The sequence below is a fragment of the Lepidothrix coronata genome, unplaced genomic scaffold, assembly GCF_001604755.1.
Source record: "Lepidothrix coronata isolate B3197 unplaced genomic scaffold, Lepidothrix_coronata-1.0 Scaffold1, whole genome shotgun sequence".
Taxonomy (NCBI): Eukaryota; Metazoa; Chordata; class Aves; order Passeriformes; family Pipridae; genus Lepidothrix; species Lepidothrix coronata.
In genome coordinates, this window is record NW_016690181.1 from 2000721 (window position 1) to 2015848 (window position 15128).

General features: G+C 49.3%; 2 protein-coding genes across 10 annotated transcripts in view; one reads left to right on the plus strand and one right to left on the minus strand.

The window, feature by feature from the left end:
* MGA (MGA, MAX dimerization protein) overlaps positions 1-13234 on the minus strand; it is a 63546-nt gene extending 50312 nt beyond the window's left edge. For 3 of the 9 annotated variants that reach the window (XM_017810094.1, XM_017810083.1, XM_017810102.1), the window contains exon 1: positions 310-1661. In XM_017810094.1, the coding sequence (XP_017665583.1) occupies positions 310-1373 (1064 nt within the window). In that variant the 5' untranslated portion in view covers positions 1374-1661. Of the gene's footprint in view, positions 1-309; positions 1663-4082; positions 4312-5088; positions 5175-13198 lie in introns of those variants that run through there. The other 6 variants (XM_017810133.1, XM_017810122.1, XM_017810063.1 and 3 more) reach the window with 5 other exon arrangements.
* On the plus strand, positions 2352-5871 carry LOC108493247 (basic salivary proline-rich protein 2-like). The gene is made up of 2 exons (XM_017806427.1): positions 2352-2456; positions 4192-5871. Exons 1-2 carry the CDS (start codon positions 2352-2354, stop codon positions 5869-5871), a joined length of 1785 nt encoding a protein of 594 aa, XP_017661916.1.
* Positions 13235-15128: the final 1894 nt, after the last annotated feature.

Here is a 15128-nt window from a genome sequence, read left to right on the forward strand (position 1 = left end):
ACTCTGAAAAAATAAATTTAGCCTTCTAAAATGCTAACGGGGTTAACAGAAATCCCTCGACACTTCTTAACAAAGGGAGCTAAAGCAACACAGAAAATAATATTGAACTCTTGCACTCCTCAAACACCTTAGAAAGCCCAGACTGTTAAGATTGTTCAAGCAAAGAAAAGTTTATAGTAATACTAAGTGTTCTTCCATTTCAGGTCATGCAACTTTTAGTTGTAAATCTGTACACTGAGCATCCTGTTATCTCTTTACCAAACATCCCACTCAACCAGTATTTGTACCAAAAATGCAGTGTTAACCCACCTTTCAGAGACTTCTTGTTTTAGCTTTGGCATAACACCTGAAGACAGGTCAGTGTCCAGGAGACCCAGAAAGTCTCCTTCTGCATTAAAGGACTCTTTGTTAAGCTTGATGTCTGATGGGTTTTGACCAATCAGTGAAGAATCTAAACTTCTCTGATGCACTTCTAATGCATCAACTTCAGCAGGGCGACCACAAATGCCAGCAGCACTAAAAACATCACCTCCCTCCAATTCTGAGTTACTGTTCTGTTTCACATCACGCTGAGGTCGACTATTCAACCCATCATCTCTGAATCCTTTAGCAAATGGATTGTAATCAATTTTCAGCTGGGTAATCTGGATGTTCTGGTAGGCTGTAACTGCGAAGAATTCTGTCTGTGGAAAGGTAAATGTATGAACATCAGGGCCATTAAGCTGAATGACTTCTGTGGCTTTGTTTGCAGGCACCAAGTGAAGTCGTGGCAGATAACGGTGCATAGAATGCAAGATTATGTGACCCTCCTGGTCCAGGGTATTGTTGGTAAGTTTAAGTTTGTAGAAGGACACCGGCTGGTGCATCCAGAACTGGCCAGTGGAAGGTGATTCCGGATGAATAAACACTCGCCCAAGAACATGTGGTTCTGCCTTCCCACTGGGCTCCCACCAACGGCCATTCCATTTGTATCTGTGATTATCCACAGGGGATATGTCCATGACTAGGATGTACTTCTGACTGGAATTCAGACCTGTAATCCAGTATCGGCAATACGGGAACATGCGCCTCCCCTGCTTCGTCAGAATCATCTCTGTGTTGCGATGGTAGAATTCATTCCACATGCTGTTGTTATCCAGAGTGACAGTAATGCCCCCTGAGACGCAGTCAGCTGGGAGGCAGGTCTTGACTCTGGGTTTTACTGGAGTTGATACACTGCTGGCGAGAGCACAAGCATCGTGGTTTGCTACCAGGATTCCTTGGTCAGCTTTTCCATTTCCCTGCTGTTGTTTCAAGATGACAAAAAAAGCAGGTGCTGCACCAGACACGGTCCCGCCATCCCGGCTAGCCAAGACAATTTGCTGTTTCTCCATGATGAGCACTCTCACAAACTCAAATCAAATGCAAATTCTACACGGTTCTAATGATCTTTTATGTGTGTTCAACATCCTGGAAGAAAAGGAAAACAGTTAAAAATATTCCAATACAATCTAAGAAAGTAATTAAGTCTTGTGAGACACCCTTTTGGTAAGAGTTTTCCACATTAAGAACTTGAAAGAGTGTATGTAATTTCCATCTTAAAGACACGGGGGGCCAGTAGACCTTTAAATAGCATTTTCATATATGCTTTGCCACAACAGAATATCTTGGTTTGCTTGGTATTTCAAAGTGCTCTTTTTTCTGACATTGCCTCAACTCTTCAGATATTAGCCAAAAGTTTTCAGGAGAGCAAATGACACATTTCTGACGTAAAGGTAAAAGTCTTGCCAGAAAGAAGGAGTTCCCGGAGGTCAAAAACTTCCCAAAAATTTGAAGGAGGAAAAGAAAAAGAAACGTTAAAAACATTTTCGCTTAATTTCCTTATTGAAAATGCTAAGTTTGTGTGGTTGGAATTTCTTTGCTTACACTCCTCCCCACCCCAAGAACTTCTACTTGTCTGTCAAAGGCAAAGACAAAAACAAGGGAAAAAATAGTTTGAATGGATAAGCTTTGGAAAAAGATAGACAAACTAATCCCCAAGAGGTCATGAAGCTAAGATTAAATGGATTAATGTGAAGCACTGGGCCTCAGCCAGGACAAGGACATCAGGACAAGTGGTGTCCCCCGGGGGTCCATATTTGAAAAGTTAGTGGTGAAACTAACTTGCTTAAATGATGGGATGCCATCCAAAGGGACTTGGACGAATAAACACTCAAGAGAAGAGGTTCAAAAAGATCAAGTGCAAAGATGCTGCACCTCGGACAGGGCAACCCCCTGTATCAATCCAGGCTGGAGGATGAACAGATGGAGAGCAGCCCTGCTGAGAAGAACCTGAGGGTGGTGGTGGGTGAGAGGCTGGACATGAGTTGGCAATGAATGTGCACTTCAGCCCAGAAACCAACCGTGTCCGGGGCTGCACCAAAAGCAGCGTGGCCAGCAGGCCAAGGGACGGGATTCTGCCCCTCTGCTCTGCTCTGGTGAGACCCCACCTGGGGTGTTGGATCCAGCTCTGGGGTCATTCCCAGAACAGGAAGGATATCGGCCTTTGGGAGCAAGTCCAGAGGAAGTCACCAAGATATTCAGAGGGCTGCATACCTCACCTGCGAAGACAGGCTGAAAGAGTTGAGGTTGTTCAGCCTGGAGAAGGCTCTGGGGAGCCTTTCAGTACCTAGAGGTGACCTAGAAGAAATCTGGAGAGGAACTGTTTGCAAAAGCATGCAGTGACAGGACAAGGGGGAATGGCTTCAAAATGACAGACAGTAGGTTTAGTTTGGATATTAAGAAGACATTCTTTACTGTGAAGGTGGTAAGGCACTGGAACGGATTACTCAGAGAAACCGTGAATGCCTCATCCCTGGAAGTGTTCAACACCAGGCTCAATGGGGCTCAGAGCAACCTGGTCTAGTGGAAGGTGTCCCTGGCAGGAAGGCTGGCTCTAGGTGACCCTTAAGATTCCTTCCATTCCCAACCATTCTATGATTCTATGAGTTAGTTGCTGGAAAACAATCATATTTTTTTCCAGAGAATTAAATTCACAAGTTTTAAATTAATTGGATATTTAATAAGACACGTTTACTTTGTTAGGACTGGGGTATGGTAGGAAGAAACACTCCTCTGTGCAAACCAGCTGCCACATGCATGTGGCAAACGACCTCAAGCTCAGGAGGCAATTTATACCCCATGATAAATGTTCTGGACACCTAAGAAAGAGGAGAAATTTATTTCCACCCTTTATACTTCCTACTTTAAAAGTGAATGTAAAAGTTAAATCAGAGGAAATAAACCAAAACTGTTCTGCACAGATTTTGATACCTGTGAAGTAACAAGATTTGGTTTTCAGTTTTAGTTTCCAGAGGAAATTCTTCCCCACAAACACATCTGCAACCACCTACCCAATGAGAACTCCTTAAGAGAGTCTAGGATACAAAATGAATTAGCTATTCAAAATCATCTTCATATTTTCTAATTTAAGAATGTTGCTCTGCTTTTTCAGTAGATCACATATTAAGTCCCAGCAACACAGAATGCTATCCCCAAAATAACCTTTTTCATGTTCATCTATACAAACACAATAGAAAACTAAATCTCAAATATACAGAGAGGGGAGAAAGAAATCACACCCTAAGTTGTATGTGGTTTTCCATCAACTTACCCTCTCTATATAAACATACAACATGTTCATATGTACAGTGAATGTACAGCCATAGCGTGAGTTCACATTATTCTCTGCAATATATACCTCAATTGTATTGGCTGATGAAGGAAATAAACTACTGAAGTGATTTCAAATCTGATTTAAGATATGCAGAAGGCCTGTACCTTTAAATCTACTTGAGGTAGAACTTACACCTACAAAAAAAAAAAAAAAATCAAAAAACCTCAACAATCATGTACTCGGCAAAAATTCTATGCATATAAAGACCTACTGAGCAACAGTTACAGTTATTTCTGCCACAAGTGCCACACACAGTATCAAATCAGTCGAAGATGTGTGTGGTTATAGTGATTATGTGCAGTTAGAGTAGCCAAAACGTGTTACTTCAGTGCCTACACGGACTACTACACGAGCAATTTCACACATTTTGTTACACTCGGTCACACACCGTTTTGTTGTAGTACATAGCCTCTAATCTAGTATTTCAGGGAAAATGAGTGTATTTGTTGAAACCGAAGTTCTAAACAGCTTCAAGTATTTCCCTTCTCTACACGCAGACGCTGTACTGGAGAAGCAGCACCCAGCCAGACAGCAGCGGCCAAACACGCTCCAAGTCGCACCAAGACCCGCTCAAAACGAGACAATCGGACGTGAACGTCCGTCTCAACAAACAAACACACAAACCAACCCAAACTCCCCGCCCCGCGGACGGGACCGCGGCCCCGCGCTCGTCGCTCCGGGCCGGGCGGCGCCCGGAGGCACCGCGGGAAGGGGACCGCTGGCGGCGCGCGAGCCCCGGGGCGGCCCCGCCCGCCGCCACCGCCGCCGCGAGCCCCGTGACGCGCGCCCAATGGCAGCGGGCACCGCGCGCGGCGCTCCCATTGAACACCCACCCACCGACCGAGCGGGCGAGCGATCCAGCACCCGCATGGGCCGCCCGGGTGCGGCGGCGAGAGGCGAGCGCGCCCCGCCCGGGGCAGGTGGAGTCATGGCCGCGGGCCGAGGGCCGCGCTTGTCGCTCTGAAGGCTCTCTGCCCCCCGTCCCCCTCCCTGCCGGACGGGCCCCAGCCAGAAGCCCATGGACGGAGGCCGGCAGCCGCCACCCGCGGCAGCCGCCCGGGAGCGGCGGGGGCCGGAACCACCGCCCGCGCCGGCCGCCGGAGGGCAGCGGGACCGGCGCACGTGAGGAAACCCCGCCGCCCTTCGCCGGGACCCGGCGCGGCCCTGCCCGGCGGGGCGGGCTCTGCCGGCGCTCCCGAGACGGTCCGCGCGCAGCGGCGCCTCGCGTGGCCGGCGGGGCGCGGCCGTTGGGCCCGGTCCCGGCCGCCTCGTGCCCGCGCCTGGTGTCAATTTTCGCAGTTCGGGCGGCGGGTGCGGGGCGCGCGGGGAGGCGCGCGGGGCTCGCGCGCGACGCGGCCGCTGCCCCCGGCGCGGCCCCGCTCCCCGGTCGTTACCGTGCGCGAGGCGCGCGCGGCCTCCCGCTTCCTTTCTCACGCGGACCGTGTGTCCGCCAGCTGGGGACAACGTGCGTGCGCACCGTGCTGACGTCACCGCGCCGCAGCGCGCGCAGGCGCGCCGCAGGCTCGCGCCCCCCTCCCTCCCGCCTGCCCGTCACGTGCCCGCGCCGCGCGCAGGGCCCGCCGCCCGACCCGGCCCGGCCCGCGCAGCGCCGTGCGCGCGGGGAACCTTCTCGAACGGGCGCGCGCGCACGGCTCACGCGCCAGCGGCCGACGAGGCCCCGCGCGCCTCCCCGCGCGCAGCCCCGACCCCGCCGCGGCCGCGCAAGGGGCGCGCGCGAGGCCCACTGGGCACACAGCGCCCCCCAGCGGGCGCGCTCTGCCCCGCAAGCCCCGGCGGCACCGCTCAGCCATCCCCATTCCCAGGGCAGGGGCCGCCTCCTCCGGGAAAGGAGAACCGCTCTCCTCGGCGCAGAGAAGGCGCACCTCGCAGAGAAGGCGCACCTCGCCTGCCTGCACTCGGCAGCGTTGCCGCCTACGGGAACTGGCCTCTTCCCCGGGAAACCCTCAGTCGAGGAAGCAACGCTGAAGCCGGAGGCAGCGATGGTCTCCCTCCCTCTGGCAAAGTTCCCACTGACCCGCCAAGGCCAGGGACAGTATCTGACCCTGCAGCACCCTGACCGTCAGAGGGCTGACATAGCCCTGTCACACTGGGCCCTGTGCAGAGTCATAGACTCGCTGATGAACGAGCGGCTCAGGACAGCCCAGGCACGACTCTGACAAAGCCCCCCCGAACTCAGCACCCCACCGAGCAGGGGCCACCCCGATGCTCAGACTGGCAGGCCTTCACATACATCATGGAAATTACATGTTATAAATCAGGCATTTCTGAGCATAAGCCCACTAAACCAGAATTCTAAATGTTAAGAGAATTCACACTAAAATGCATCACGGCTGCAGGTAAAACACCTCTATGAAGTCCCTTATCTCCTCTTCCACTAAAGATATTTATTTCACAATACTGCATCCATTATGGATCCATTAAGGAAAGAGACCTGCATAGTCTGTGTAAGTACTGTGTAAGCATAGTGGTGCCACAAAGTGAAGACATCAGAGTTATTAGGGCAACACCAAGGTCCAGACTAACCTGGAGATCCAAATTTTGCACTGACTGCTGCCTACCACAAACTTTAACTTTGACAGGGCTGCTCCTCAATTTGGGTTTTTTTGCCTGATTTGAAAACTGGCAAAAGAAGAGCAACGTTACAAAAGGCCAACACCCCTTTGAAGGTATCTTGGAAACACAGGTTTATGGTATAGGAAATCATCTCAGAAGCACATAACTAAATGAAATAAATTTCTGAGACACTTGACAAATGTGCACCAAAACAGTAACTAAAGTCTGTATAGAGGACCAGGGGAGCACCACCAGCTCTGCATGTGCATGCACACTTATGTCTCTCTAAAGGGCAAGGCCGTGTAGGTGGAGGGGTGTTGGACATCAGGTAACCAGGGCAGTCTCAGCCAGTCAAGAAACAAGACAGCATGTGCCAGTGCTGGGAACAGTAATATGGCCTCAGGAGTCTAAGTGTCCACACACCAGCAACCAGGGAATCTGGGATCCTGGAACCAACTGCTGGTGTCCAAGGTCAGCTGCTGGACATATCTTCTCAGTACATATAGATATATATATATCTATATGTATATCTATGTATATGTGTGTGATCTCCTGCTCAGACAGGGAAGGGAGCAAGATAAGGCTGTCTTTGCTGTGTTTCTCTAAGTATCTGTGTGTCTGCCTGATTGGTGTGGCCAGACATGTTTTCATGTAAATGTCATGTGTGCATGTGCTCTATGTGCTTGTACCCACCAGGAATACATTTTCAGCCTTACAACTGGTTATACCTGGGGGCGTGGAGCTGCAGCAGCCTCAAGCTGTTGGACCCAGCACAGTATTTTTCCCTTAACAAATCCAGTCAGAAATAATTACCTTATTTTCAGGAATAGTCATTTTATACCTACAGCAATCACATATTCAGTATAGCAGCCATCGAGTTTTAGGGCCACAGGGTACAGACACTATTTTGTATTACCCAAAATGTTTCTGAACAGTGACAATACAGAAACAAGTCTTCTCTTCTTCAGTAAGAGGACCATTTGTATGACTAAGAGCAGACAAAGACCAGAAGAGCAGACACTGCCCATAAGCCACATGCTACAGTGATGATAAAAGAAAGAAACCAGAGACTGTTGACATTGCCAGAGATTCTGCTACAATTTTACCTAAGGCAGGCAGAAATGCTTGCCTGCAGCAAAAGCAGAACCCCCAGTTTATCAAGAGAACAGATTAACCGGTAGAAGTCACAGCAGTACTGTAGATTGCCATAGCTTAAGTAACCCAGTTCTAAGCAGCTTATAGCTGACAAGAAAGAAGAATACTGCAGTAAAGAACTACATCCCATTTAGATCAGCAGAACACCAATTGGTAGCACAGAAATTAACTGGTTTGCACCTACTGAACACTGTCCTCCATGATCAGGGAGAGTTACCTCATACTAGCCAGTAACGTGATGGTTGTATTTGAAATTGTAGAATCATAGAACCAACCAGGTTGGAAAAGACCTCCAAGATCATCAAGTCCAACCCTTGATCCAACACCACCATGGCTACTAGACCATGGCTTTAAGTGCCACATCCAGTCTCACCTTAAAAACCTCCAGGGACAGTGAATTCACCACCTCCCTGGGCAGCCCATTCCAATGTCTGATTACTCTGTCTGTAAAAAATTTCTTCCTCATATCCAACCTAAACTTCCCTTGGCAAAGCTTAAGATCGTGCCTTCTTGTCCTACTGCTGGTTTCCTGGGAGAAGAGACCAACCCATCTGTCTACAACCTCCTTTCAAGTAGTTGTAGAGGGTGATGAGGTCTCCCCTGAGCCTCCTCTTCTCCAGACTGAACAGCCCCAGCTCACTCAACTTCTCCTCATAGGACTTGTGCTCGAGTCCCTTCACCAGCCTCGTTGCTCTTCTCTGGACCTGCTCCAGCACCTCAATGTCCTTCCTGAACTGAGGGGCCCAGAACTGGACACAGAACTCCAGGTGTGGCCTCACCAGCACTGAGTACAGGGGAAGAATCACTTCCCTGGTCCTGCTGGCCACACTGTTCCTGATACAGGTCAGGATGCCATTAGCCTTCTTGGCCACCTGGGCACACTGCTGGCTCATGTTCATCTTCCTGTCAATCCAAACTCCCAAGTCCCTTTCTGCTCTCCAGCCACTCTGTCCCCAGCCTGTAGTTCACTACCAAGAAGTACACTCTTCTCCAAAATGCTTCTTCCAGACATATTTCGGGCTTTGCAGCACCTTGAAAGTATGAACTACAGTCTTTACAAACTGCCTTTCAGTCTGCAGTGAATAGCACCTCTCTCAGTAACGCCTACAAGCATAAAGCACGAGTTCAGGCCTACACGCTACAAGTAAAACAGAGACTGTAACTTTCACCACCCTGCAGCCTAGAGATTGCTCTCTGGAGCTGCAGCAACAAATTGTGTTCTTCAGCCACTGTTATGTCTAACATATGTCCAAAAAAAAAAATCAGTAAAGATTCAGTAACAAATCACAAGCTGGAGGGTAACAACGCTTTGCTAAAGATACCTACGTGTGAGAGCAACATACCTTGTAGCCATAGTTACACAAAACAGAATAGTTGCCAACTTGCGGAAAACAGGAAAGAGGTGTCTATTACATTTTTTGTTAGCAATCCCCTTTTCAGTTCAAATACAAAGATTGCTACACAAATAGATACACGACAGTATACACACTGTATACTTTGAAGGCACTACTGCAGGAGCATTACTGGAGCATAAATAAGGCTTTCAGCTCTCAAATTCACTAGCTAAAACCGAGCACTAGCTGAAACTACACTCACTAGCTGAAAACAACAGCTATCAAAATGAACTGTGCCAATGTTACACACCCAAACAGCAGTCAGCAGGTTATTACAGCAGTGTACAAGTTCATTACTAACTATGACCTGGCAGCCCTAGCAACCTTACAAAATCCCAATTTTTAACCTTTAAAAAAACCCCAAAAAAAACCCAAATCCACAAACATTTAAAGACCTGAAAATCTAGTCATGTTACAGTCAGAAATATTGTGCAATGTGCACACTAGAAGAGTTAAAATACAAAAACCCTGCTTTCTTTAGACAATGTTTTGCCACTTTGGAGAATGATTAACAATAGCACCCCGTTAATTTGGAAACTCTGGGTTGGACTAAACTGCATGTAGAAAGTCATCTAGTCCCATTTCCTATGCCATACCCAGCCCCACTGGCCTCCAACTGCTTCTTTAGGCAAGCATTGGTCTCCTAGAATTGAATGTTTGTTCTACACAAACGTCTCTAATAACCTGCAGCATCTATGATAGCTCCAGACCTCTGTCCTTAGGCAACAGAATCCCAGTCGCAACGTACTTTAAAAAAAGTTTACATAATGTTATTTATGATAGAAAACCAGCTTAAGTTGTTCCTTTAGCTATAGTGATGAGGTATAATTCAGTGTGAAGAAGATTAAAGATGTAAGTGTTGGTACAATCTAGCAAAAAAAGTGAGATTAAGAAAAAAATTATTGCAAGAAATGGACTGCTGTAGGGGGGGAAAATGTTTTTTTTTTCAGATGTAACTTTTCTTGCTGATACAAACATGCTGAGCTGAAACACATGCTCCAGCTGCAGACAGAAAGTGCTTATCCCCACAGCAAGTACGGCACAGCTTGTGCATCGCCAGATTTCAGCCCAGAGCACTGCTTTATACAAAACCAAATTCACTTAACACTCAGAGCCCCGACTATTGCAGGACAAACAGGTGTAGTTCAAAAAGTACTTCACTAACTGAGAGCTGCATGCCTGCAAAAGCAGCAGCTGCTACTGGAGGAACAGGGCACATACCTCGGAGGGGAGGGAGAAAAACCTGCTTCACCTCTCCAATACTTGTACTTTGCCACAAGAGTCTGAACATTAAGCCCCCTATAAAGTCAAGAGTTTGTTAAAACAGCATTAATCCTGCAATGTATAGTGCACAATATTCTGCACCTATCAAGAGTTACCCAAACTTTTGGGAAACTCTTCCCAAACACTGAAGATTGCAAAATGGAAACACACAAACCTGGATGTGGCACTTATTGCCATGGTCTGGTTGGCAAGGTGGTGATAGGTCAAAGTTTGGACTTGATGATCTTGAAGGCCTTTTCCAATCTACATGATTTTGTGATTATATGAAGTATGAACCACTGGTGAGAGGGCAGAGAGAAAAGCCAGCATTCACCAGAAATAAATGCTCTTTTTTAATCTGTATACAACATGCTACATTTAACCTAATGTATTTCACATTCCTTTCCATATTCTATCAGTCGATGATATGCCTATTACTCATACATTCAATGAATGCTGTATTTTTTCAACATACTATTATTTCAACTACCAAAAATTATGAAAGAAAATAATAAAGCAATGGTTTACGCTTTTTGCCACCCAACACTGGCAGAAACAAGCCATAATCAGCAGAAATAGCACCATTTTGATGGATTTTGGCCTTTATGGCCATCATGAGGAACATCTACCACATATGTGAATCTTCAGTTGGGAATCTTGTCTGCATCATAGAAAAAATAAAAAAGAGGCATATAAAAAGCCCTCCCCTGAGCTCAGGACTATCCTATTCATCCAGGTACTTTATAGCAATTGTCATTGCTACAGAGTCACTAATGGCTCATCAAGTTAGAACTACCAAAGAACCTGTATTCCCCTTTTTAGTATGGTAAAATGGAGAGTGATGCCAAATAAAGTCCAGACTGTTGGTGACATGTTCCAGGTTTATATCCATATTCATTATAAATTGACTTACCCTGTGGTCAAGCAGACCACACTGTATTAGCAGAAAGCACTGTACTACATGAGTGAGCAAAACAGCACAATTCCATCATCAGAAGTACTTAACAGTAATTGGCTCACAATCTTGTCATTCTCCAAACTGGCTTTTCCTTAAGATAGTGACTGTAGCAATGAATGGATTTTCATTGTAGATAGGTGGCTACCACATTCATTTTCTGTCTTTTAGGCTGCTGACATCCCTTGCTGCCTTTCTGGTTTGGGCTTAATCTTAAAAAGAAGACAGAAAACAAACAAACAAAAAAAAACCCCAAAACCAAAAATCACTTTCTTCAGGTTGCTTTCTTCTCATAACAAGCCTTCATCAGCCTTTTCACACATATAATTTTCATTGCATTCTTCCTTATCCAGTTCAGCAAAAGATATTTCAAGGACTTATCACAGGTGCTAAAACCAGCCAAAATCAAGCAGTGAAAGCATATCCCATCTTTCTGTGGAGAGAGAAGAGCAACTCCACCACCATAACTTGATTCTTTATTCTAAGGTCACCCAGTCCTAAAGAAGAAAAAAGCAAACCCACACACCACAACACATCCTTAATTATGGAAGAAAAAGACACCAAGTAAGCCTTGCTGGTGCCACAGCTAATGGCACTGTTCTCTATACACATGCCATGGCTGAATTTTTTTAGTAGATCCTCTGCCATGTATGAAAGAGCAGCCAGAAAACAGCTTCCTCTTAGAGTAGAAGTATTTCTCACTCCTCTGGGCAGAGATCTATTTCATTGCCCTCTAAGAAGAACGTCTTTGACTTCCCATTCCTTAGGAAATTACATTTGAAAAAGCCAACACAAACAACTGCATACTTCAGAAATGATCTAGTGGATTTGCGTGTAAATGAAGAAATGACATAACCTTAAAGAGAAAGAATTTCAATTTTTGTTTTCTGGTAGGTGACCACACAAGTTTTTTTACAAGTGGGACTAAGGATGGTTTCCTCCAGTTGCTCATTTGCCTCCCATGGCAGGCACAACAGCACTGCACCAACACTGAGCCAGCAGTAGGTGTGGTTAACAGCCAACTGCTGCCAGATCGAATATAGAAATGAACGAACACTGCCCATCTCTGGCAGGCCTAAGAACTATGTTTCTTCCCATTATGCACAGAAATGGTCACCCACAGTAACACTTTTCAAGCAGAATCAATTTCCCTTTCCAGTCCTTAGTACAAACTCACAAGGCACTGTGGTGAGGGCACTGAAAGGGTGTTGAGGCTGCACTGGACAGAACACCTGGAAGTGACAGGACCAAAGCATCAGAGCCTGCCCTCTTCTTTACACAACCTCTGCTTTTCAGAGTCTGCAGCAACTTCAAATCTTTGGGGCTTTAGCCTGTTCCATCAAGTGCGATTACAGACGGCCTGCGAGTTCAGACAGTTCACACTGGGAGTGAGGCAGCGTGACTGTTGTGTAAGATTTGACATCTTAAGAAGTCACGCAAGAAGCTCCAGCCACGTTATGAGAAGCTACTTATCTCCCCGGACTCAAACTACTCCCTGAGCTGGCCTTTGCGTTTCAGCCCCCTTTTAAACTCCGCATCAGCTCAGGACGAGTTTAACCGGGGGCGGCTCCAAAGGGCACCAACAGCCGCTGCCCCCTGCGACGTGCCGGGGCGCACGCGCGCTACCCGCTCCGCCCCGCCCCGCCCCTGCCCGCCGTCCTGGGGCACCCGAGGGGCACCGCGGCCGCTCCCGGGAAAGGCTCTCCCGGCAGCCCAGCCCCGCCTCGCGGGTGGCGCCGGCCACGCCTCCACCAGGGTACAGTCCCTCGGAGCGCGATGGCTCTGGGAGCAGCGGCAGTTGCCCGGGGCCGGGCCTCACCCGACCTTTGCCGGCCGGAGAGCCCGGATGCCGCGGGGCCGCTCGGTCGCTGTTAACCCCACGCCGGTCAGGTGACCGCCGCCCGCTGCCCATTGCCCGCGCCCCCGGGTCCCGCCTGCCCGCGGCCCCGGGCAGAGCGGCGCGGAGGCGCGCGAGGAGAGCGCGCGGCCGCTGCTCCCGCCCCGCTCCGCGCGCGGCCCCCGCGCCTCAAAGGCGGCGGCGGCCGCGCGGAGAGGCAGCGCGCGCGGGCGCGTGATTGGGCGGCCGCCGCGCTCACGTGATGCGCGCACGCCTCGCACCACCTCGAGTGAAAAACTTGCGAGGGGGAAGGAGGCGGCTCTTACCTGGCTCCGCGCGCCGCCAGCTCCGCGCGCTGCCCGGCACCGCCCCAGCCCACGCGGGCCTCGCCCGCCACGCGCGACCTCCTGCTGTCCTCATTGGCCGCCGCGGCCCGTCACGTGGGCCGCGCACGTTCCCCCTGCTCCTTCCTTCCCCCCGCGGGGAGAGGCCGCCGCAAGGCCGGTACCGGAGCGCAGCCGCGCGGCCGGAGAGCCGGGCGGGGGGGCGGGAGGGTGGTGGCGGCAGCGGCCGCGCGGTTCGGCTGCCTCGCGACGCCCCGCCAGCGGCGCGCTGCCGATTGGCCGGGCCCGCCCGCCGACGCAGTTCCGCTCCCCGGCGCCGCTGGGCCACGCCCTTTCCGCCCCTCCCCTGCCCGTGCGCGAGGGAGAACACGCCGCTCGCGCGTGGGGCCGCGCAGCAATGCTTCCGCCGGCGGTGGCGGGCGCGCGCCCTCCCCGAGGGGCGGCCGGACACCGGGCGCGTTCCCGCGGCCGCGGCGGGCGCGGGATGGCGGGGGCGGCGCGGTCCTTGCGGTCCCTGCGGGCACGCTCCTCCCGCGGCCGCGGCCCCGCCCTCCGCCCGGCGGCGTTTGTCACGGCATTTGTCACGGGACAGGCGCTCGTGTGCGGCGGGGTGCGATGTTCTGGCGGCACCCGGAGCTCCGAGCGAACGCCGACGGCGTGGTTCAGCAGTTCATGAGCATCTCCGCACGTTGTGGATGCTGCTGCCGCTCGCACAAGGCTCCTCCGGGGCACCCGGGACAAGCGTGGTTGTTAAACCCCCGCGGACTGCGCTGTCAGTAATTTCCGAGTTACCTGGAAACTACCTGAGGTTATGTATGAGCTGCAAGAGTTAAATAAAGGCTGTGTGGCCCTCCAGCATGGGGATGTATTCACTAATACCTCTAAATTTAAAAGACCTGTGTGGCTCAGGTAAAAGGTAATTCTGGAGATTAGTATCTGGAAAGTCTATATTGGGCACACAGTGAAATAATTTAACAAATGTTGAAGTTAAAAAAAATATGTAAACAACCCCTCCTGAGCTCTGGGCAGCATGGGCATGTACAGGTAGGTGAACCTAGATGAATTAAATGGCAATTGTAACCAACTGAGGCTGTAACTATGTCAATGATGAAGGCCAGGCCTCTTATGTGGTCTTGAAAAATAATTTCAGGTTGACTTGGGCAAAGGCAGATCAGATGGAATGGAACCTAATTAAAAATGTAGACAAAAGGTGATGGTAAACAGCACCATACTGTAGCCCTAGGCTGAAATTTCTGTGTTGGAGATCTTGGCTTCGAAAGGTGCTCAGTCATGGCAGCAATCAGCATTCCCCAGGCATGGTAATGCTACTGAGAACGTGTCACTGAACGTGTCACTATGGCTGGGGAGTCCACGAGGAATGTAAAAAGGGATGTGCCTAATTAGGCATAAATTTATACTTTTTTAAAATTAAACTTCCATTTGAATTGATCCTGATTTGAGTGGTTGGTTCCCAGATCACTGAGAAGCTAAAAAATATCATCTCTCATATCTTAGATAAGTATTTTTGAGGACTCTATATACAAAGGTTACAAATGTATTAACCAGTGCATAATCTTTGTTGGGCTTTTTCAATCTTAGGGCCAAAGTTTGGAAGAGTTTGGGTGTCAGTGCAGAAGGCACTGGTGAGCCTAGGTCCCATCTTTTTGGAGTTCCTAAGCAGATGAAGAGATGGTTTCTTTGGAATTCCTGTTACTATAAGGGATGTGAGCCCAATTCCCAGTTAACAGGCCAAGCAGAGAAAACATCACACAAATAAAATTTACCGTTTGACACAAAATGTGATGATGTTGCAAACCCAGGAAAGGATAAAGAAGTAATGCCAAAGCAATCAAAGATGCTGGAGCTTTGGACAGATGAAAAATAACACATGGAGGGGAAGTAGGTCATTGAT